Source organism: Aegilops tauschii, chromosome 5 (genome assembly GCF_002575655.3).
Source record: "Aegilops tauschii subsp. strangulata cultivar AL8/78 chromosome 5, Aet v6.0, whole genome shotgun sequence".
Lineage (NCBI taxonomy): Eukaryota > Viridiplantae > Streptophyta > Magnoliopsida > Poales > Poaceae > Aegilops > Aegilops tauschii.
Window position 1 is genome coordinate 383,566,492 of NC_053039.3, and position 24,094 is coordinate 383,590,585.

Genomic DNA, 24,094 nt, shown 5'->3' on the forward strand with positions numbered 1-24,094 from the left:
CGGCAAGCATTCCGAAAGAAAGAAAATTCGGAAAAACAATTTGTCTAATCTAAAAGCTAAGAGCATCTCCAATAAAAGATGCAAATTTAGAGATGTAAAACTAGGTGTTGTATAATTTACATCACCAAAAAGTGATATTTTACCTCTCCAAAAAAGTGTCAACTCCAACAGATGATGTAAAATGAAGATGTAAAAGTGCAACTCCAACAGGTGATGTAAATTGGAGATGCAAAACCGGCCGGCCTCCGCGCGGCCGCTGTTCATCTGCCGCCGGCCGCATTTGCACATCAAATTTTCATAATTGTAGCAACAAAAGTGCATCATCGACCATAGTTTTAAATTCTACAAACAAAAGTCAATTGTCTCAAACGAAGTTGTTGGTCCAACAAATGAAAATGCACATAGACATCACTCAATTTGCATCCTCTCCATTGTCACTAGTGCCATTGTCGATGGTGGTCTCATCATCATCAACGGCTTCTTTCTCGACATTTTCTTGCGTTGAAGTCTCGTTGCCGCAAACTCTGCCGGAAGCACCTTCATTGACATCTCCTATGCCGGTCATGTTGCCACCGAAGCCACCTCCCACGTCACTCATCATGTTGCCACTGTAGCCACCTCCCATGCCATTCATCATGTTGCCTCCGAAGCCACCTCCCACCTCATCATGTTCCCGCTGAAGCCACCTCCCCATGCCGATCATGTTGCCACCGAAGCCACTTCCCATTCCATCTCTCATTCCTCCGAAGCCACCATCCATGTTGCCACCAAAGCCACCTCCCATGTTTCCACCAAATGCACCATTCATGGCACCACCCATCATTTGCTTCTTCATGAGTATTTCATTGCAACAAAGTTCACCATATGCCTTTGCCTTGGCATCAAGAGTGGATGTGTCCATGAAAATATACTTGAGTGCCTTCTCCTCGACTATCTTTATCTCCTCCACCGCCGCATTTCTCTCCTCAAGCTCAACTTTTCTCTCCTCGGCCACCGCCAACCTCTCTTCGGCCGCCGCCCTCTTCTCCTCGGTCGCTGCCCTCCGTCGCTCGGCTTCACTCCTCTCCTCAATTTCTTTGAGCCTCAACAATTTTTCCTTCCGCATACTATTTCCTCGCCATGACAATGGCATCAAATCCATCCTTGAGATCATTGTCTCCGGCCTTGGACCCCTTCACTTTCTTAGTTCCATCAGGCCTATATGATTTGGTCGCCGAGTGAGGAGTGGGGCCCCTTCTCTCCTCACCCGGGGCATCTTCTTCATCCTCCACCACCATACTTTTCTTCTTCGAAGCATCAAAAACTTCTCTGGTTTTCCACTTCTCCTCATCCTTGAGCTCTTTGTAGCAATGATGGAAAGTGAAAGATTTTCCTTTCTTCTTCCTCTCCTCTCCTTTATTGCTCCTATCTCGAAATAATCCTTGCACAATCATTTTCTATAAGAAACAATCAAGATGTCATCAACAAATTAGTGAACATTTCAATATTTGTGGAAAGTGGAGAAAGCACACATGAATAGCAAATGATTATTACCAAGTCACTTTCACCGCAACCACTTGGGTTCATGCGATCAATATTTGCCAAGCAACCCGCCAACTTTTGACATTCGATGTTGATGGTGCCCCAACGTTGGCGAAGGGAGTCACTTGAGCGATAGTGGCCGCTAGTGTTGCGCATCGAAGAATTCCTTGATGCATTGCCAATATGTGACGGCAGATTGGTCGGTCCCAACGGTTGCATCTTGAGAGACTTTCTTTCAAGCGGTGCAAATCAACACATGTTCGGCATTGGTATAATTCTTCCCTTCAAAACGAAGCCCTCATCATCCATGTCAAGATTGTCATCACCATATTGTGGAGTTTCATATTCTTGTGATGCATATATACTCATGTGGCTAATCATCATTTGTCACATTTGTGGCGCGCATGAAAGCTTCATCATCGAGACTACAAATGGACATACACACAATCAACTAACACATTCTATTGGAATCGACAATTGGAACAACAAACAAATGCACACGATTTTTTTTTACCTTTGTGACATATCATCGAACACGTTGGATGCGGTTGCCATCGGCGTCGACACATCTTCATCCATGGCCGCCGGCGGCGGCGGAGGAGGTGGATGAGGAGCACCGTGGCCGGATGAGGATGACATGGTCGTCGGCGGCTGCAAATCGCCCGCCAAAGCCGTGTCCGGCTTCGACATTTTTGCCGGCCGACCTTGGTTGCCCGCCAGGTTGCGGCCTCGCGCTGCCGCCCGCTTGACGCCTCCACCGCGAGGCTTGGCGGCCCCCTTCTTTTTTGCAGCTTTCGCCGCGATGGCGACCGGACGGGGTGGGGCAAATTGGCATGGAGGCGGCTGCCGCGTTGGGGATAGTTGCCGCAGAGGCGGCGGCCGCGGCGAGATGGGTCAGGGCATCGACGGTGGAGTTGGAGAAGGCGGCGGGGTCATCGGCGTCGGCCATGGCGGCGGCGGGCGGGATGCGGGCAGGCAAGAGTCGGGCCGCGGCCGGTCGCGCGGAAGGGGAAAGAAGTGGCAGTTGGGGGGTTGGCGGGCGGAAGCGTTTTTACGTCTCCTATAGGTGGAGATGCAAATTTGCACCGCGAGGTATTATAGTTTACATCTCCGGGAGGTAGAGATGTAATTTTTTTTGCATCTACATCATCTGTTGGAGCAACTTTTGGGGCCTCGGAGATGCAAAAGGTAGTTATTTTTACATCCACATCTTCTATTGAAGATGCTCTAAAGCCATATCACACAGACGGACGCACACAACTTAAGCACCGTCATGCATGTAGCGTACTCCCTTCGTTCCTAAATATAAGTCGTTGGGGGAGTGTAAACTGAACTCCCCCAACGACTTATATTTTGGAAAAGAGGTAATATAAAACAAAGAATTCCCTTTGGAACACAGGTAATATAAAACAATGAATTCCCTTCTTTCGCGCGGCCCGAGTGAGTTTATCGATACCTTCGATGAATTTGTGTATGGTTGTTATTAGTGAGCAGGTGGTTCTTTTTCAGAAGAAGAAAATCGGAATGAGCAGGTGGTTCTTTCCTAGCAAAACTGTAGAGCCTTAGGCAGCAAGAAAGGTTATTATTTCCCAACACATTGCATTTGCTGCAATCATCTGAAACACATTGCATTTCCCAACACTTTCCTAGCAAAATTCAGTTTGCAAATACCAACTCACATCAAGTGTAGACACTTGATGATTTGCAACAACCTTCACGGAATTTAAACAAAAGTTCAATGATCACAATATTCTCATTTGCCACTTCTTTTACCTATATTTAGTTTACACAATGCCTCCTAGTCAACATTGGGACTTGGGAGAGCTGCATTCTTGGCATACAGCTTGTTGCAAGAATCTTCAAAAAAATCCATGGCAAGATACATCATATCCCTCTACCAAGCATCTCTATCTCTCTGCCGCAAGTTTGGTGTGTAAGCATCTCTCTGCCGCAAGTTTGATCCTGGCCGTTCACTCCGCCGGGAACTGCAGGAGTTCGCGGATACCTTCACACACCTGCATTTAATAAACAACATAAGAGGGGGTAACATCTGAATATAAGCAGATTTACAACATCTACTGCATCAAACGAAGCACCTAGTTCATTGTACATACCAACTTGATCTGTGCTTTTATGCTCGCTATGAGGTGTGTGTACTCGTCTATTTGTCTGCAAACAAACACGGAAAAGTTTACAACATTAACATGCGAGTGAATGAATGTCAACTACAGAGGACCAGGAGCACGTTCAAGCATAAAAAGGGAAATTACAACAGTATATGAATGTCGTACAAGGGCCAAACATTGGCAACGACTGTCACCGTAGTACAAACAGCTGCAGCCGTACTAGTTAGTTGTATGCTGGAATGTCAATAAACATAAACCCATTCAAGAGTTGAGACATAAGAACATACATACATGTTATGAGTCACATATGAGGCAAACCACTAATATGGTCCGACGGTGAATAATAATGGTTTATACAATGCAAACTAATGCTACATAAAGTATGTTATGTTCATAAAATTTCCAAAGGTGTCTACGGAAGTGAATATTAGATGCAGATTAGTAACACACCAGATTAATAGAATCAGCTTTGCCTCTGTACAATGTATACGTATTAGCTTATGATAAATAACTAATCAGTAGCCTCCATTCGTCATCTGATGGCTGAAGCGAGCATCAAGCTCCAACAGAGAAATGGATACCATGAATAGCTAAATACAAATATTGTCTAGAAATCTAAGAGCCATCACAAGGCTCAAGAATACCATCCCTTTCTCTTGTTCTTTGCTTCACAAGAAAAAGAGAATCCAAGCACTTCACCCAAACCGCTATTTTCGACCAAGTTCCATAATATGCCTAAAACAAGTACTGGGTATATACTATCCTTATCCACACAAACTGTGTTGAACAGAGCATGAAGCACCCGAACCACCCTCAATCATCAATATCTCTTTAGCATAACTCCCCTCTCACAAAAACATGCTGCATGTGTAATAAAAATTGCTGCGCAAAAGCAAGATCTGATATTCAAATGTTCGAGTTGAGTTACCTGGCCAACCTTGCTTCTCTTACAGATATAAACTGCAAAGCCTCTTGCCAAGTAAACTCCACATGAAAACCTAGACCAATATCCACAAAGATGTGCTTCGTGTCCGGCCTGCGGAAATCACCACAGAATAATGGCATTAATAAGATCTCAACAATTAAAGAAATCTGACTGTAGGCACTTATGTTCGAAACAGTCAATTCTCATTAGCGCTTCACAATGATGATATGAAGCTATTCCAAATTTGTAATTTTAAGCTAACATCTGGTTAAACAATTGCAGTTAGGAATGGAGTTGAAATAAAGAAGCAGCATAAGGACATATCAAAGGAAGTTCCTGCTTGTTATACTGTGTAATGGCCAACTGCATTCTTCCAATAAATGAAGTGAACACCAAACTAATTCACTTGCATGCTGTCTCCATATGCGAACACCACCTTTTTCTTAAAAAGGCAGCTGACCGTTTTTGTATTTTTCAGATCGATATAGGAACACCTTTCTCATGTCTATCCTACTGCAAAAGCTACATCAAGCATAGAGCTACTCCAGTTGAGTAATGTAGACTGGCCCCTAAACAGTGCAAACCACCTACCCTAATAATATTATGGTCTCTGACTTGTCTTACATTAGCATTAGGATAGAGAAATTTCTTTTCTAGAGATTATAGAGAAAGCGAGAGAGTTTTTGCTACTATACTTCAGATTGTTTAGGCGGGGGAGAGGGAAAAGGATGTTTACACTTCTGCCTGCATGTACACCTCTGACCCAAGATTGACCATAGATCGCATACTCGTTACACCATTCTTTTCCAAATTTTCGATGTTCTTCTTCAAATCCAAGCTGCCAACACCAAATGAAGGTTCATTGATCAGAAGAATGAGCAATATTAAGGACATATATTTGAATAACAAGAATCAAGGGGCCTAAATGTTTCAGTACAGTTACAACACAAGGGAAGACGAGGAGAGAACCGAGTCTTACAATGTCTTCTGCTGCTGGAACAAGTTATCGCGCTGGGCTATGGCGTTAACGAGGTCAGGCTTGAGCCGCCGGTCAACGAAATCTTCAAACTTCTTCACCTTCTCCTGCCGGAGACGCGCCTCCACAGCCATTGCCATGTCCTAAGCTGTTTCCTATGAGATTCGTGGATTGCAAAATATATAATGCCGTACTGGGTTAAGCTGTCATTGCCAAGGCAGTGAAATTTTAAAATCAATAAGTTAAGGTTGTCATGCAACCATGCTAAAATAATCGGCAACTCAGGACATGGCGTACCCACACAACTTTATATAGCATATATCACAATAAGCTTAACCCATTGTCACAACTTATGTAATCCCCACGTAACCTCATTTGTACATATCCCTTATTGATAAAAACAAAAAAACGGCGCAGTAGGGGTCTTCCCTACTGTTTTTGCTAAAAAAAATGTTACAACTTACATATGTATCATAATTACAGTCAAGTCGACACAAATATAGCATATATCATAGTTGCTGTCAAATTGACGACACAGAGATGACACTTTGCCTCATTATATTTTCAACTTTCTCCCAATACCATCACCAAAAATCATCGCTTACTGGCATGAATTAAAACCAGGGCTAATCCAACAATTAAAAGAGTCGAATAAACATGGCATGAATATTACCACCTCTTTGTGAAAATCTGAAGCGACTAAAGAAAAGAAAATCATGCATGTAGGATTGTAGATGCAACACCAGCCAAAGCAAGAGTTTCAAATTTTGAGAAACAGCATAACAAACCAAGCTAACAAAATCGGCAAACTACATATCAACCATCCATAAAACCTGACACGGTTACAAATATTGCATTGCACAAACTTCTCTCCATACTAAGTTACTAACATGGTAAGGGCCATAGACAGCATTTAGTTTGACTGTCCAGCTGCTCGGCCTCTACTGCCAATTGAAACACTCGCGCCACGAGTATGAATACATAACAATAACACGCTTCTTGCCTATTGTTGGCCTACAAAAACGCGTCGGATTTGCAGCATTACGATGTCTTGTGCACAGTGGCGTGGCCAGGCCACTCCAATTTTATTTTATTTTACACAAATGAGCCTATCTATATACGGACAACAGTTGAGCAGGAAGCATGAATATACTCATGGTCAAACAAAATCAACATCAACTAATTGGCACCATACAATTCTACACAATTGACCCTATATGTGAGATTCAACTCAATACTCATTGTCACTCACGAATTCAACACCAGAAAGAAAGCAGAAGCACCTAACCCTCACCTTGCTGCGGTCGGCGGGCACCACCGCACGGGGCTGCGGGAGGGCGAGCAGAAGGGGATCCGAAGACGGCCGGTGGGCACCAGGCTGCGGGAGGGAGGCGGCCGGCAGAGGCTGGAGCCTGCAGCCCTGCAGGAGAAGTCGAGCTGCAGGAGGGCGGCCGCCGGCGGGCACCAGGCTGGAAGGGGAATCGGCAGGGAGCGGCGGCGTGCGTAGGTCCTTGCGAGCGAGCCTCAGATTCAAGTGGGCTGCAGGCTGCTCACCTCAGCTGCTGGGCCGGTTGGATGTTTATGGGCCTTAGTCAAATAATATGGGGGTAATCCTCAAAAACAAAAAAGAGTAGTTGCTCAAAAAGACATAAAAAATCCTGAAATCGGAGCTGGGGGAGGTGATGATGAAGCCGAAGGCGCAATTGGCTTGCACCAGGAATCGGAGCATTGGACCCCAAAGATTGCTGGAGCAGAAAGGCGGAAAGACTTCATCGAAGTATTTTGCAGAAGGTAACATGTCAGTGGGTTGCTTCGGTGTCCTCTGTATGTCTGTGAACTGTAGCATAGTTGTGTTCAGCTTGTTGTGTTTTTCTGCTTGTTGCCGAGGCAGTACTCAGCTGTTTCTCTGCGTGTGTTGTAACGTTGGCGACCGTTTGGCTTCGTTTTCAATAAAATGGAGCCAGGGTGGGAGGCATTTTTCCTTTAAAAAATCCTTAAATTTCTGGGTGTGCCACGGCCCTACTTGGGCTACCCACTGCTTTGTGCAAGGGTGGGTCTAGATGGTGTGTCTGGTGGACTCCTGCCCACAGAAAATATGCGGTGGTTACTACGCACATAGACCTCACACTGGCACATGCATCACGCTGACACAAGGGGGCGGGTGTGTGCCTGTAGGACGTGGCGGGGGTGGCGGCGCGCCGCAGCAGGGGCGCGCCGAGGAGCTGCCTCGCGTCGGCATCAGGACGCGCGTGGAGTAGAAAGTGGGGCGCGCTGGACCATTCAAAACTAGACCTCATATTTATACATTCTAACGAATTTTGGCTTTAAAAGTAGTCACCCTATGTGATTGAAGGTCACGGGTTGATGGCAAGATAGTGCAATCGACAAGGCCAACACTCTTTTGCGACAAGTGTAGTGTAAAATAAAACAGTGCACAACAACAAAGGACATGTTTGGTTCGTGACATATTCATTGTCTCTCGGTTACAACAGCTCATGATTACATTACCTATGTTTGTTTTGACTGCGTCAGTTTCAGTTCCCGTGTAATCATAAACCGTTCTCACAAAACTGAAAACACCCGACATAGGCCAGTATCGAATAACACCGCTTGTCCTGATTGTTTTCTTCACCACGAGCCACGAGGACCAAGTAGCAGCGTCGACGATCTCTCTCTTCATGGGGCATGGGCAGTAGCGCCACCGTTCTCCATTTGTTGCCCCCGCCGTGAGTAGTGCCAATGATCTCCCTTCGTTGTCATCATCGTGGGTAGCACGTCGATCTCGCTCCATCGCCATGAGCAATAGATGTCATGTCTCGGAAGGGATCCGAGTCAATCTGCCCTGATGCAGGCGATCGAGAGATAATTTGGGGAGACGTTCTAGCCAATACATTAACCCTAAAATTCTAAGCTAACTTGATAAGAACGAAATGAGGTTATAATGCTGATGTGTCCAATTTGTGCGTTGTTTTATACCTTTTTGTGTGTCGTAGTCTTAGGATCCATCAGGTTTCACTACATTCGCACACCTTTTTTATCTATCAATGATCTCTTCCGCATAGGAATGGTTGACCGTACGTGGAACTGCCAGTATCCTCGATAGGGTGGCGAACGTGCCCGGAAGTACCAGAGCGGAGATCACTATAGGAGTTTGCCTAGATTCGGGCCTTCTTAGAGAGGTAATACTAATACCCTACATCCTACCTTTGGTTTGTATTTATGGTGAAGTACCTCATGCGAGGGTTACAATGGGAGGATGGTGTTATGACTACCGAGAGTTGTTCCATGAGAGTAGATGTAAATGGCTACCCCTATCCCCAATCTTGTATAGATGATGGGGGCTAGGGTTTATAGAAGATTGATCTGATCGAAGCCGCCGTCATCTTGGCTTGTGCGCTAAGATGATCTCTGGATGCTTATTCTGGCTCCACGACTCCAACCTGTCGCCAGATACTTGCTAGGCCTCTTGGGCCCCATGGTAGGCCTGCGGTAAGGCTCCCCTTTGAGAGGCCATCCCTGGTGTACTACATTGTCGGTAGCCCCCAAGTGTGTATGTAGTCGGAGTTTCTTGGTCTTCGGAAACGAGAAACCCAGGTGGGCTCCTTATCTCCAACGCAATGAGATATCATTAGCTAGCCCCGTCTCATCTTGTCATAACTGGCGGAAGGACCGTCGTGGTTCCCATTAGTCACATTAATACGTGGATTACCAAGCCCACATCTTGTGAAATGGAAAACTGCAAGAGATGTAGGGCATGTGTCGCAGTCAAGCTGAACGCTTCGTTTTTTCTTGGAGGATATGAAGGAGGAAAAGGAGAGCACCCCTCTCCTTCTCCTCCCTCTGTCTTAGATATGCCTCCTCTGCTCTTTTGTCTGGATATGTGACTTGTTGGCCGGATACACCAATGATCGTTGGCTGGATACATCCTACGGCGCAGTGGTGTACGACATTTGCAGTCAAGCCTTGCCGCAACAAACTCATCCGCGATCGTTGGACAAAGTCGCTCAACCATCAAAGGTACATCATTCAAGAGGCTGTGAGCAAGTATTGCAGCCATTTAAACAACTCATTGGTCGGTGGTCAAGTGATGCGTAAATCGCCGAGCAAGTGAGTTGTTCTATGTGTTTTTCATTTGGCCGGATATGTGACTTGTTGGTTGGATATGTTCTATGTTATTTAGCCGGATATGCAACTTGTTGGCCGGTTATCCTCTATATTATTTAATCGGATATGCAATTTGTTGGCCGACTATATTCTATGTCATTTGATAATGTCTTCTTTTATAGACGTCCCATGTGTGTAACTTGCTATTGAAGATGAAGAAGAAGAATTTGCTTTCAGATTAAAAAGCGGACACCTTGTAAAAAAACTGATGGCAACCGTTAGAACGCATGAATCACAGTGGTAGAAAAATGTAAAATTTGATTTCAGCTTCTGCTTGTGTTGTTGCTCGCTAACAAATAGTATACAATATTTGCATTAAAGCATCTCCAACAGCCGCGCCAAAAGGTGCGCGCGCGGTAAACTTGGTTTTTAGCGCGCGCTGGACGGTTTCGCGCGCTCCAGCGGTGGCTGGAAACAAGCGCGCGCGGGAAAGGGCGGCAGCTCGCGCGCCTATAAATTGCGGCGCTCGCCACATGCCTATCCACACTGCCACGCGCGCCTCGTAGCTTCTTCGCCGCTCCAGCGCCTCCACCGCTTCCTCTCCTCGCCGCTCCAGCGCCCCGCCACCGCCGCGCCATCATGCCGCCGCGCCGCTGAGGAGCGTCGGGCTACCGCGGCGTCCACCAGCGCCCCAACGGCTGGTACTCCGCCGAGGTTCGGTCCGGCGACGTCCGGCTCGGCCTCGGTACGTTCCAGACCTCGCACGAGGCCGCACGCGCCTACGGCGCGGCGGCGTGGCGCCTGGACAGGCCGCGCCAGCAGATGAACTTTCAGGATCTCCACACGCGCCAGCAGGCGCAGGACGTCGCCCCTCCGCCTCGTCTTATCACGGACCAGGACCGTGCGGAGCACGCTCGGCGGCAGCGCCGCCTCCTCATCGCCGAGGAGGACGAGCGGGCCATGGCGGAGTGGCGCCGGCGCCACCCGGAGGATGTTGCCAACGAGGAAGCCTTCTGGACAAGGCGCCGCGAGGAGCAGGCGGCAAAGCGCCGCGCGGAGCGGTTGGACAGGCGTCGGCGGAAGGCCCTGGCGTTATCGCAGTGCGAAATCGTTCAAAATGGTGGGCAGTCGATCTTTTCGTCTGATGATGACCGTTGGGAGGACATGTGGCTCGATACCTCGGACCAGACCAGCGAGGATGGCGATGATGATGATGATGATGACGACGACTGGGAGTAGGCTGTAGTTGCACTATCTAGTAGTTTTTTTTATGTCGTTGCACCGTAGTTTTTAATCTATCTATGCTATGGAACTATGTAAAATATCTATGTATTTTATGAATTTTATATTATCTATATAAAAAATGTACGCAATGTTTAGCGCGCGCTGCATTTTAGCGCGGCCGCTGAGCTACACGCGCGCTCAATTTTAGCGCGGCTGCTGAAGCCAGCGCTGCCGGCCGCGCCAAACCAGACGAAGGATGCGCCGCAAATGAGCTTTTAGCGCGCGGCGCGTTGCGCGGATATTGGAGATGCTCTTACGGACGATATATGGATTTCTCCATGTTCCATGTCGCACTTCACAAGAAAAAAATGGTGATCGATTAAGCTCATCGACCAAGTAGCAGCTAGCCATCAGCTGCAGCCGTTGGCGCCGAACCCGATCTTGTTGTTGGCGACGTCGTACACCACCGCGAGCGTCTTCTGCTGCGTGTTCCCGAGGATGCCGACGTCCGCGCCGTCGCCGTTGGCCGCGAACGCCAGGCACGCCTGCGCCACCTTGGCCACGTACAGCACCCCGCTGAAGTCGAGCCCCACGGCGGCGCCGCCGGCGAACACCAGCGCCACCGACGGTATGCGCACCGTCGTGTGCCCCGTGAAGTCGTAGCACGTGTCCAGGATGGACAGCGCGGGCGCCCTCTTGTACCCGTACCTGCCCATGGAGCGCGCGAACTTCGACCGGAGCGCGGCGTACGCGCGCGGCGGCAGGCGGGTGATCACCGTCCCCGAGTCGATCACCGTGCCGGCGGCCGCGAACACGACGGGGGAGACCCTGACCGTCCGCCCGGCGACCTTGACGCCGACGAGGCCGACATAGTAGAACGACGGCGTGTCGCGGCGGGTCTCCATCGCCGTGAATCGTGCGTTCGCCGGCGCCGGCCCGCCGAGGGACAGGTACCCCGCGGCGCTGGACGACGACGGGAGGCAGTAGGAGAACCCCGCCCCGTACTTGGACGCCGCCTGGGACGACAGCGACACCTTCTCGCGGCCGAGCCCGACGAGCCCGTCGGCCCTGCCGAACAGGCCGGTGTCCCGTTCGCCGCACCCGAAGACGAACCCCGGGAGCGTGTCGGACGGCGTCAGCGTCAGCGTGTCGCGCGCCAGGGCGCCGTCGGTCTGCGACTGGTCGCCGTACACGACCTCGTACCGGCATTTCCTGTCCGGCGAGCAGCTCCGCGAGTCCAGCCCCTGGCACTCCGGCGCGGCGCAGGGCACGGCGGAGTACGTCGAGGACCGCGCCGGGTCGAAGAGCGGGTCCTTCTGCTCGTAGCAGTCCGAGCACGGCGTGCACTGCACCCAAGACAGGTCGCTGCCGGTGTCGAACACCACCGTCATGCCCCTGGCCGGGGTGCCGAGGCCCACGGACACGACGTAGTTGCCGGTGCCGAGGGAGATGCCCCGCTGCGCCGGCAGGGTCACGCCCTTCGCGCCACGGGCTCGGTCCGACACGGGCGACGCCGCCGCGGCGATCTTGCGGTGTATGGAGTGGACCCTGGCCTGGTCGTCGTTGAGGAGCTCGGCGTGGGGCGGCGGCGTGCCCCGAGCCTGCAGCGGCGAGCACGGGCCGTGCCGGTGCACGACGTTGAGGGCCGACGAGTTTGATGCCGCTGCTGCAGGGCGCGGGAACGAAAATTATATACTCAACGCACACTGCAAATCACATTTGATTTTGACCGCCGTTTGCACTTTTCGGTGATCTGATAAAGTATGACAACAAAAATACTGCTCCTGTATTTGTATTTTGGATCAGCATGTGATCACCGAGAAATGATGTTCTACCATGTACGAGATATCCCATGGATGGCCAAGCCATCCATTTCTTCGAGATTCGAATGCATGCAGATCTGGGCTGCTCTAGTTTCATGACATGTTGCTTATTCAATTGCATCTATTCCTCCGAGTAATGCTACACGTACAAACGAGTTACAAGGTTTTACAAAAAGGGTTAATTTGATTGGTCAATAGGTGGGGTGGCGGTCCACCCCCTGAAAATCGGGGGGGGGGGGGGGGGGGGCAAGTTTGTGATTGGTTAGTAGATGGAAAAAATCCTAGTCAGCGTGTAATTGGGTGTAACTCTTTGTATGTTTAGCATTATTGCTATTCTCCATATTCTACTACTCTTGTGTCTTGTCACATCAACCATTTATTATTATGCTTCATCCACCAGATGCTCTTGTGTCTTGTCACATCAATCATTTATTACTATGCTTCATCCACCAGATACTTTGTCCACCATCTCATGTCTTGCTTCACTCCCATATATTTTTTCACGTGTTTACAAATTAGAATCATTTTATCTTGTAAACCAAAATTTCAATAGAAGATGCATCTGCATATTTGTGCTTCTCGTGACGAGGACTTCCAAACAAGAACATTCTCAAATATATTTCGGCTAGTTTTAAAAATCAAATTTTGAAACACGATGAAACTTTATTAAACACGGTCTCGTTTAGAATTTCACTAAAATATTTTCGTGTCCGATTTTGTTTAAAAGGTCTCATCGCGAGGATGACAAATATGCAAACAAATCATAAATCAAACTTAAGGTTCATAATCTATGTGGGTTTCAAATATCCTCAACTTAAAATATAGTACTAATTGACTAGGAGAAAGGAGATAGGCTGATATGTAGAGTAGGTACTACTATTCACCTGACTTTGTCAGACACGCTTTCAAGAATACATGTGACATGTGGGTAGGTGATGCATGCACGGTATATACCGTGCACGGTAGATAATCCGCTCTCTGTGATCACCGGTCTTTCTAAGCTGCAGGAGGCCAGGAGTTTTGTGGGGATTAATTCAGACAGGCGCACTTGTTTAGAGATCAAGTGGCCATTCCGTTCACGGAGGGACTAAAGCGACCTGGTTAGCGACCTTTGACTCATCCAGACTGATACGTCATTTTCCTTTTCTGGACTATACAAGATGGCCCGTGTCAGCTCCTGCGGCTACCTATAATTACCGAGTGCATTTACCCCAAAAAAGGTGCTACTACCTCTTCTGTTTCTAAACGTTTCATTCAAATTAAACTGCAAGAACGTCTTACATTTAGATAGAGGGTGTACATATTATCGACAGCATTTTGTAGAAAATATTTTGAATATTTCAATATGGACTACATATAGACTAAAATGAGTGAACAAACACATTAAAACGCCTCTATATACATCCTACTTAGAAAAAAGTTATGGTGTTGTACATTTTCCTTTAGCAAAACTGGTCATATGAATGGAGGGAGTATATATATATATGATAATGGGACAATATAGATCTAACATGCTATAAAGTGTCAAGTCCAAGTCCAAATTCATTGTACAACTTGATAAACAAATAAATTAAAACAGATTGTAAATAGTATCAAATTCGAACCCACCCCAGATTGGGTGGTTTTGCCCTCAAACCACCCGAAAATAAATCCAGATTTCAAATCCTACATGTATCATCAAGGGTGCTATTGTTTCAATGGAGGCGATGTTTAAATTGATATCGAGACGTCCGTGATGATTTTGTCAATTAACACATTTTCTTTGCTTTATGGAAGAAATCAAGCACGGGCTGATCTAGCCTTACACCTTTTTCAAGAAGTTTCAGTGCATTATTTATTTCCTTTTCTTTTATCTCTATAATTAGGTACTCCTCCGTTCCTGAATATAAGTCCTTTTAGAGATTCCAATATGAACTACATGCGGAGCAAAATGAGTGAAGCTACACTCTAATCTAAAACACTCTTATATTTCTTTACAGAGGGGTAACTTTTATTGAAATCTTTAAAAAAACTTATAACTGTTTGGAACGGGAGGGAGTACTGGTTATCTCAAAATCCAATTATTTTTACAGTTTTGCTAAAGCACATCTAGATGTGCCCTAAGTATTGCACATCTAAGTCATATGCCATTGATTTTACGCGAGGATTTGTGCAGACATTTTCTTTTGTCTTTTTTCTTCTTATTTTTATGTGGGATTTAAAGGTTTTTTTCTCGGCATTCTTGTTTCCGAACGGGTATAACCTATTTCTGCACATGAGATGACATTCTAATCCTCTGTTTTTTCTACCATACATGTTAAACACATCGTTCATTCCTCTCAAAAAGAAAAAACACACATCGTTAATTAGACACGTCACACGTTATGCGCCACCCTGCCTAGCCTCCATCTCCCTGCTTCTAAACTACGCTATGCGCAGTCTGCGTTTGTACTAACCACTAACCAGTATAAAGTTCGAATGATATCTTTTGAAAGAGTACACTTATACAACATTCAAAAAAAGAAAGAGTACACTTATACGTAGGAAGGAAACCATCACACAACGGACACACGGAGCATGCAGTACGAACGTACGTACCCTTGGACGCCGTGCATGCCGCGGGCGGCAGCAGCGAGGCGACGCTGACGACGTGCCAGTCCGGCTCCGGGCCGCTCGCCGCCGTCCTCTCCGCCGCATCAGCAGCCGACGCGGCGAGGCGGACCAGGGCGGCGGCGATAAGGATAACCGAGACCCTGAACGGAGCGCCTCGGCGGCGACGCAACGCGCCGGAAGCCATGCACGAAGCTTCTTCTCTATAACGGGCAGCAGAAAGGCCGGCTTCCTAGATCGCCGCTCTGTGTGTGATCTGGGCCGGCGACCGTGACTCGACTTGACACGATCGGATGCCGCACGCCACGTGCTTGCTTATATAGCGTTGGCTGGCGAGCCAAGCTAGGCATAGCCGTGCGCCGGCCACCACCCATGCCCGTGCGTGCGTGGAAAAAACCGGTCGGTGTCGAAGTCAGCAGGCACCACCCGGCCCGGCCCGATCCGCCGTGGAAAAGTTGGGTGGCGTGCCACCGCCAGCCAGCCAGAGCACGGGCCGGCCGGTACTCCATGCCTCTACGTAGCCAAAGACCAGAGCACGGCGAGCTGGGTCACCTCGGACGCGATCGCACGCACCGACGTGTAAATTAATAAACATGCATTTGGCCGTCGAGATGTGCGGCTTTTCCCCTCGCACTCGTCGTCCCTTTTGCCCCGATTTGGGTTCGGATCTACGGTGTTGGACGTTGCTTTCGCCCCACTACGGTTGAGACAGAGCCGACAGCATGCAGTGGCGGTGCACTGACGGACGGGAGGTGCATGTGTTATCATTCATGCGTGATGATGTTGAGATCGTTGTGAAGGAAAGAGACGGCGGTTTTTGAGTGTGCGGCGTCAGCTAAGCCGGCAGTCAAACTAGATGTATAGACGTGGTACGTGTCGTGGTTTTTGTTTGACGATACAGACCCAGTCGATCTCCTGATGCGAATGGCATGACCTGATGCGTGCACTGCAAAGAGAGGGATACAACAAACCGAGCCCTTGCATGGTAGTAGCTTGCCGTCCGTTTGTTCAGACACGCACGCGCGCGCACGACAACTGAATAAAGAAGCATGTACTTTTTTTTGAGGGGGCGCTTAGACTACCCACAGTGATAACATCACACTTATCTAAACAAAATAGATGATGTGGCATGTAATTAATGAAGAAAAAAAGGCAGGTGGTAACATAGCTAGTTACTATAACATCACACATATCAAGAAAAAAATGAGTCTACAACATAATAAATGAAGTGATGCATGATACAACACATATGTTACTACCTCCACAGTGGAGGTAGTAACATATGCATGTTACTACTCTAAGTTACTCCCCATTGTGACTAGTCACCTCTATTATATTCGCATAAAAGGCAGGTTAGGGGGGGTGGGGAGGTGGCGGCTGTTTGGATGTACTTGTGGTTGAATAGAAACAGTCTCTCGCCACGGTGTGCAAGTAGTTTGGTTGTCTGCATCACATAGCTGACTAATTTTTTCAATGTTTACATGTGTGGTTTAGGATGAGATGATGCAAATCATAACTGTTTGGTTTAGGATGAGCTCCCTCCTTTGCCAGTCATCTAGCTGATTCAGGCATCCACCAAGGGGGAGGTGGACGCATTCTGAAGGAAATATGCCCTAGAGGCAATAATAAAGTTATTATTTATTTCCTTATTCTCATGATAAATGTTTATTATTCAAGCTAGAATTGTATTAACCGGAAACATAATAATGTGTGAATACATAGACAAACAGAATGTCACTAGTATACCTCTACTTGACTAGCTCGTTGATCAAAGATGGTTATGTTTCCCAGCCATAGACATGAGTTGTCACTTGATTAACCGGAGAATGATGTGATTGACTTGACCCATTCCGTTAGCTTAGCACTTGATCGTTTAGTATGTTGCTATTGCTTTCTTCATGACTTATACATGTTCCTATGACTATGAGATTATGCAACTCCCGTTTACAGGAGGAACACTTTGTGTGCTACAAAACGTCACAACGTAACTGGGTGATTATAAAGGTGCTCTACAGGTGTCTCCGAAGGTACTTGTTGGGTTGGCGTATTTCGAGATTAGGATTTGTCACTCCGATTGTCGGAGAGGTATCTCTGGGCCCACTTGGTAATGCACATCACTTAAGCCTTGCAAGCATTGCAACTAATGAGTTAGTTGCGGGATGATGTATTACGGAACGAGTAAAGAGACATGCCGGTAACGAGATTGAACTAGGTATTGACATACCGACGATCGAATCTCGGGCAAGTAACATACCGATGACAAAGGGAACAACGTATGTTGTTATGCGGTCTGACCGATAAAGATCTTCGTAGAATATGTGGGAGCCAATATGAGCATCCAGGTTCCGCTATTGGTTATTCACCGGAGACGTGTCTCGGTCATGTCTACATAGTTCTCGAACCCGTAGGGTCCGCACGCTTAACGTTTCGATGACAGTTATATTATGAGTTTATATGTTTTGATGTACCGACGATTGTTCGGAGTCCCGGATGTGATCACGGACACGACGAGGAGTCTCAAAATGGTCGAGACATGAAGATTGATATATTGGAAGCCTGTATTTGGATATCGGAAGTGTTCCGGGTAAAATTGGGATTTTACCGGAGTACCGGAGGGGTTACCGGAACCCCCCGGGGGTTAATGGGCCATAGTGGGCCTTAGTGGAGAAGAGGAGAGGCGGCCAGGGCAAGGGCCGCGCGCCCCTCCCCCTAGTCCGAATAGGACAAGGAGAGGGGGGCGGCGCCCCCCCTTTCCTTCTCCTCCTCCACCTCTTTCCCCCTCTTCTCCTAATCCAACAAGGAAAAGGGAGGGAGTCCTACTCCCGGTGGGAGTAGGACTCCTCCTGGCGCGCCCCCTCCTGGCCGGCCGCATCTCCCCCCTTGCTCCTTTATATACGGGGGCAGGGGGGCACCCTAGAGACACAACAATTGATCGTTTGATCTTTTAGCCGTGTGCGGTGCCCCCCTCCACCATAGTCCACCTCGATAATACTGTAGCGGTGCTTAGGCGAAACCCTGCGTCGGTAGAACATCATCATCGTCACCACGCCGTCGTGCTGACGAAACTCTCCCTCAACACTCGGCTGCATCGGGGTTCGAGGGACGTCATCGGGCTGAACGTGTGCTGAACTCGGAGGTGCCGTACGTTCGGTACTTGATCGGTCGGATCGTGAAGACGTACGACTACATCAACCGCGTTGTGCTAAGCTTCCGCTTTCGGTCTACGAGGGTACGTGGACAACACTCTCCCCTCTCGTTGCTATGCATCACCATGATCTTGCGTGTGCGTAGGATTTTTTTTTTGAAATTACTACGTTCTCCAACAGTGGCATCCGAGCCTGGTTTTATGCGTAGATGTCATATGCACGAGTAGAACACAAGTGAGTTGTGGGCGATATAAGTCATACTGCTTACCAGCATGTCATACTTTGGTTCGGCGGTATTGTTGGATGAAGCGGCCACTGCAAAAAAAAAATACACTTCCGTGATGATACGTATTTGTCACAGTAGGTCGCGTTTTCTGTCATGCATGTACATCCATGACAAATTTATGACAGAATCAAGATAGTCATACCTGTGCTGTCGTAGAAGTGTTCCATGACATTGCCAAAATTATCATCACGGAAGTGTCCACTTCCATGACGATAAATCGCGCGTCACAGAAGTGCTTTCGTCAAGAGTGACCGACACGTGGCATCCACCGTAACGGAACGCCGTTAAGCTATCGGGTCGGGTTTTGGATCCGATAACCCGTTAACAGCCCCGACCAATGGGGATTTTCCACGTGTAAAATCATCATTGGCTGGAGGAAACACGTGTCAGCTCATCGTTGGGACAGATGTCATCCACTCATTGGACGGAAGGCGCCTATGATACGTCGACACGTGGCACGGCCCAACAGAGGCCCATTCCTGTGAAAAGGCCGGCCCGTTTGACTTGGTCAAAAGGTGGCGGGCCGGCCCATGGAAAGCCTATTAACGGCCTGTTCGCATATAGCCCATTTACAGCCCGCTAACCCAAGGCCCGTTACGCCCTATCCGAATTAGGCCCAGTAGCGTCATTTGGGCCATCCAATATGATTCCAGCCCGTTTTCACTTCTGGCGCATGTATGGCCCATGACGTCTTTCGGCCCATATGAGGCCCTATGTAACTCTTGGCCTATTAACGGCCCGCGGTGAAACTGGCCCATAATGAACAGTGTATCACTTTACACCCATTAACGGCCCGTGGTGAAACTGGCCCGTAATGAACAGTTTATCACTTTATACCCATTAACGGCCCGTTATTCCGTTGGGCCGTTTCCAGCCCATATTATCTTTCGGCCTTCTCAGAGCCCATTTATTCTGGGGCTCATTTCCAGCATTCGTTTACTTACGGCCCATTACTATCATTTTCTGCTTGTGGACCAAATTTAGCCCATGGTTACAGTCGGCCCGTTTATGGTCCGTTAACACGTTGGGCCGTTTTCATAGCGTCATCAAATACGGCCTATTAACGATGGCCCGTTATGGTCGGCCCATGAACGGACGATTCCAACTCTAGTCCGTTCACGGCCATAATGCGGTCTGTTTGGCCATGTTTGGCCAATCGATCATACGGCCCGTATAAGGCCCATTGATGATACCGCCCGCAGAAGGCCCATTGTTTCTACGGCCCGTAGAAGGCCCATTGTTTCTACGACCCGTAGAAGGCCCACTGTTTCTACGGCTAGTAGGAGGCCCAGTGTCACTATAGTAAATATTAGCCCATGGTTATTGTGGCCTAGTTTTAAAAAATAGGTTATTGCAGCCACTAGCTAACCGCGGAAAAAGAACTGCAATGACTACAAGCAAACAAATAAACAAGACAACAAGGAAATAAATAAGCAAGCAACTAACGCTAGGCTATCACGGCTATTACACATATTACATCCACTGGGCATCAAAGTTCGCCACCAGTGCAAATATAGGGAACAAAGCAGCATATCATATACACGGTTGTCAAAGTTGGAGACCAGCGCAAATAAACGCCGCAGTAAAACAAATCCAGAACTGAAACCACTTCAGAAGATCTCAAGAAACAATATCCTGGGTACCCATAATGCTGGCAAGATGCTTAGCAAGCTTATTTACTTTCTCTTGTTTGGCGCTTAAATCCTCCAGTGCTTGCTGTTGCACCAGAAAATATGCATCTGAATTCTGCAGGGACTTCCTCAGTCCTTCAGCTTCCTGTCGCAGCACATCTGATCGATGTCTTTCAACTTGAAGTTGAGACTCAAGAAGACGAACTGATTCAGTCAGCGAGTTCGAAGAGCTTGTGCCAGCAGTAGTGGCCAGTAACTCGAACACTACATCAAGACAGGACTTTTGGGTTCCCTCACTGTCGTCAAGATAGTTTTTATCAGCTTTCTTGGAGACCAACATGGATGTCTCACTATCTTGAACCTTATCTGCATTACTTCCTTTACCATTGGATAACGCGGTACTGTTCTCCAATATTTTGTCCGCATTCTAAAAGAGAAACAAGCAGACACATCACATGTTTACCATGTTGTATATGAAACTCATTTTGATAAATGAGTTCAGTAGTAAAGTGGACAGGATAACAACATGAAACAAACATATATCTATGTACCATGGTCACTTTATGGTCTATATCATTCTAGTTTTTGTTGCCAAATCAAGATAGAGACACAGTTCAAATAATATTTGTTCAAGACAAAGCAGAATAGACAGAATATAAGTGTGGGTAACTATAGAGCAATAACAACACTTGTAATGTGCATGACATGAGAACATAACTGTTTATTCAATTGAAACTGAAATCAACATAAAGCAGGTTACAACAGCAAACCAGTTAAAGAAACAGGTTTAAAACATACCTGTTGCGCCATTGGAGTTTCAGTTCCATCCTTCAAAACTGAAAATAGTTGGTATGAGTAAATACAGTAATGCAAGAGCAAAGGAGTATGAACCATAGCTACAGAACCTGACCCGAGAACAAATCTTCTTCTCCTTTAAGCGTTGAGTTGGGATTCGGAGTGGTGGTCCTCGTGCTTTGGGCACTGCAGTTCCCTTACTAACTGCTCGTGTTTGGGTGCTCTGTGGTGGAGACGGTGCTGTGTCAACTGGAACTGGGTTACTATCTGCCGGGGTTGGGGTTAGAAGGGGTGTAGCTGGTTCTCTGTCCAACTGGGTAGGGGTACAATCTGCGAGAGTTTGGGTTATGTGTGGTGGATCTGGTCCTTGCGCAAGTACAACCGTGGTTCTATCTGCATCAACTGGTAGCACTATCTTTTCTGAAGACCGTGTTGTTACTCCCTTAGATACTGCCATCACGCTCTCCAATTCAAATGGCTGATAAACAAGAAAAGTAATTGAAAGTATAGACATTGTATGATAGACAGGTGCAATGGATAGTGGAGAATAAAAGAGGGCATGAAATAATTCATATTTATGTTGTCTAACCAAACAGGATAGCATGACACAATTTCACATATATGATGGCTAACTAAACAGGATATCATGACACAATTTCACATTATGATGGCTAACTAAAAAAGATGGAAAGACATAGTTCAAAATATGAGACTATGTAAACAGGATGACATGACATAGCTATATAATGTGTTTATTAAATAGGTTGGCATGCCATAATTCACATACATTCACGGATAGAATGCCATAATTCAAAAATATGATGACTGTAAACACTAAACAAGATGAGATGATATAACTATATGATGTCTTTATTAAATGGGTTGCCATGCCATAATTCAGATAGATGATGTGTATGTACTATGTAAACATGATGACATGATATAATTCAAATATATGATTTATATAGTAAGCAAGTAAGTAGATGGCAATCCATATATGATGTAAAAACTAAGCAATGCAAGACAACATGCATGACATGGGTAATATAACCCTGCCAAGTTTGAGCATAGACCTCAGGGGGGAAATAGGACTGGTCATCAGTCTCTGAATCCTCCTCTGAGGAGCTCTCTGTAACCAGCAAGATGTCTGCTTCAGCAGGTAGCATTGTCTGCTCTGAATACCTTGTTTCCACTGCATATACTTCCATCACCGCTTCAAATGGCTGATGCACAGGAAGAGTAGTTGAATATACAAACGTTGTCGACAAATGGAACACATAATACAAAAAAATGATAGCATGATATAATTCACATACATGATGAGTGGCTAAACAGCATGGCATTGCATAATTCACATATATAATGCCTTTGCAACAAGATAGCATTGTATAATTCACATATATAATGTCTTGCAACAAGATGGCAATGCATAATTCACATATATGGTAATTAGACACTGAACAGGTGGCATTCACACAAAGCATGTCTAAACTAATCAAATGACATAGCAATGCGAGACACCATACGCACGATATGAGCAACATAACCCTGCCAAGTTAGAGCATACACCTCAGGGGGGGGGGGAATAGGACTGGTCATCTGTCTTTGAATCCTCCTCTGAGGAGCTATCCGTAACCAGCGAGATATGCGCTTCGTCAGCTAGCATAGTCTGCTCTGAAGACCTTGTTTTCACTCCAGAATTTGCCATCACCGTGTCAAATGGCTGATGCACACGAAGAGCAGTTGAATGTACTAACATTGTTGACAAATGTAATATGTAACGAAAAAAAGGATGGCCTGATATAGTTTACATATAAGATGACTGGCTAAGCAGGATGGCATTGCAAAATTCACATATATGATGCCTGGCTAAACAAGATGGCGTTGCATAATTAACATAAACGATGAATAAACTAAACAGATGGCATTCGCACAAAGGATGTCTAAACTAAGCAGATGACATATTTGATGTATAAAGTAAGCAATGCAAGACACCATATGCATGATATAACCAACATCAGCATGCCAAGTTAGAGCGAAGAACTCAGGGGGTAAATAGGAGTTGTCTTCTCCTTCCGAATCCCCCTCAGAACAGATATCTTCCTCTCGATTACAATCCGAAATGCGTGGAGGGGGGGCTGCCTTTGCGCCTACCATGGAGCGACGTCTGCATGAAATTTTATTGCCACGCAAGGCTCGTCTCTTTTGCTCTACATGTTCAGTTCCATTGTTTAGAATAACTGTCATGCATAGGAATAAAACATAGTGAGATTATGTAAGGAGTGCATGTAGAAATCCAGAGTGATGGTAGGAACCTGTGGATAGACCCAAAACCAATAATAGCAGGCAGATAATGGCTTCAGTTAAAAAATACAGATAATGGCTTCTTTACTGTTTGTTTCCCACCCAACATGAAACTCATAGTAGACACCGGAGATTAACCAGATAGTAGATAGATACTATTGATAGCGGCCCCGATATGTACCCCACAACCATTTAAAAACTGAAGTTTGACCATTAGTTTGGAGCTGACTCAGAGTCTAATCGGTGAACAGGACGATAAAGTAGCATGTAATATTAAGCAATGCATAACATAAGCAGACACGAAAGAGTGCGACCTCTCTTGCGGACCCGTGTAGTCCTCGAGGTCATCTGCTCGGTTGATGATGGCAATGCAGTTTTCATGGCTGCCAGCGGCGGGGAAGAAGATCTGAGGCGGCAAAAGACAGTTTGGAGGCCGGATCCCTGCTGTGCCGGACCCTTCTGTCGTTGGAGCAGCTGAGCTGGGGTGGACGACGGCGCAGCAGGAGCGGGACAAACCACACAAGGTTTTCTTTGACAACTATCTGTAAGAGAAGTAATTCTGTAAGGGCTCGTTTGAATTGGAGGATTCCAACAATGCAGGGATAGGAAATAGACAGGAATAGGATAGGAATGCACGTGCAAAA

General features: G+C 46.9%; 2 protein-coding genes and 1 pseudogene across 4 annotated transcripts; 1 reads left to right on the forward strand and 2 right to left on the reverse strand.

Annotated features, from left to right (window-relative positions):
• Positions 1–3,123: 3,123 nt before the first annotated feature.
• Positions 3,124–7,467, reverse strand: LOC109786135 (uncharacterized). Of its 3 annotated transcripts, none has more exons than XM_020344714.4 (6): positions 6,843–7,467; positions 5,552–5,703; positions 5,309–5,410; positions 4,576–4,683; positions 3,636–3,690; positions 3,124–3,536 (listed from the first exon to the last, which is right to left on the reverse strand). In XM_020344714.4, the coding sequence occupies exons 2-6, from the start codon at positions 5,686–5,688 to the stop codon at positions 3,492–3,494; spliced, it is 447 nt and encodes a 148-aa protein (XP_020200303.1). In that variant the 5' UTR covers positions 5,689–5,703; positions 6,843–7,467; the 3' UTR covers positions 3,124–3,491. The 3 variants fall into 3 exon arrangements, with proteins under 3 accessions (XP_020200303.1, XP_073356561.1, XP_040246457.1); XM_073500460.1 differs by having other exon boundaries at positions 5,552–5,751; positions 6,843–7,437; XM_040390523.3 differs by having other exon boundaries at positions 3,238–3,536; positions 5,552–5,691.
• Positions 7,468–10,288: 2,821 nt separating this feature from the next.
• Positions 10,289–10,891, forward strand: LOC109786106 (uncharacterized; annotated as a pseudogene).
• A 242-nt stretch (positions 10,892–11,133) lies between these two features.
• LOC109786073 (aspartyl protease family protein At5g10770-like) lies at positions 11,134–15,541 on the reverse strand. Its single transcript, XM_020344653.4, has 2 exons — positions 15,277–15,541; positions 11,134–12,542 (listed from the first exon to the last, which is right to left on the reverse strand). The coding sequence occupies exons 1-2, from the start codon at positions 15,473–15,475 to the stop codon at positions 11,287–11,289; spliced, it is 1,455 nt and encodes a 484-aa protein (XP_020200242.1). The 5' UTR covers positions 15,476–15,541; the 3' UTR covers positions 11,134–11,286.
• Between the last annotated feature and the right edge of the window lie 8,553 nt (positions 15,542–24,094).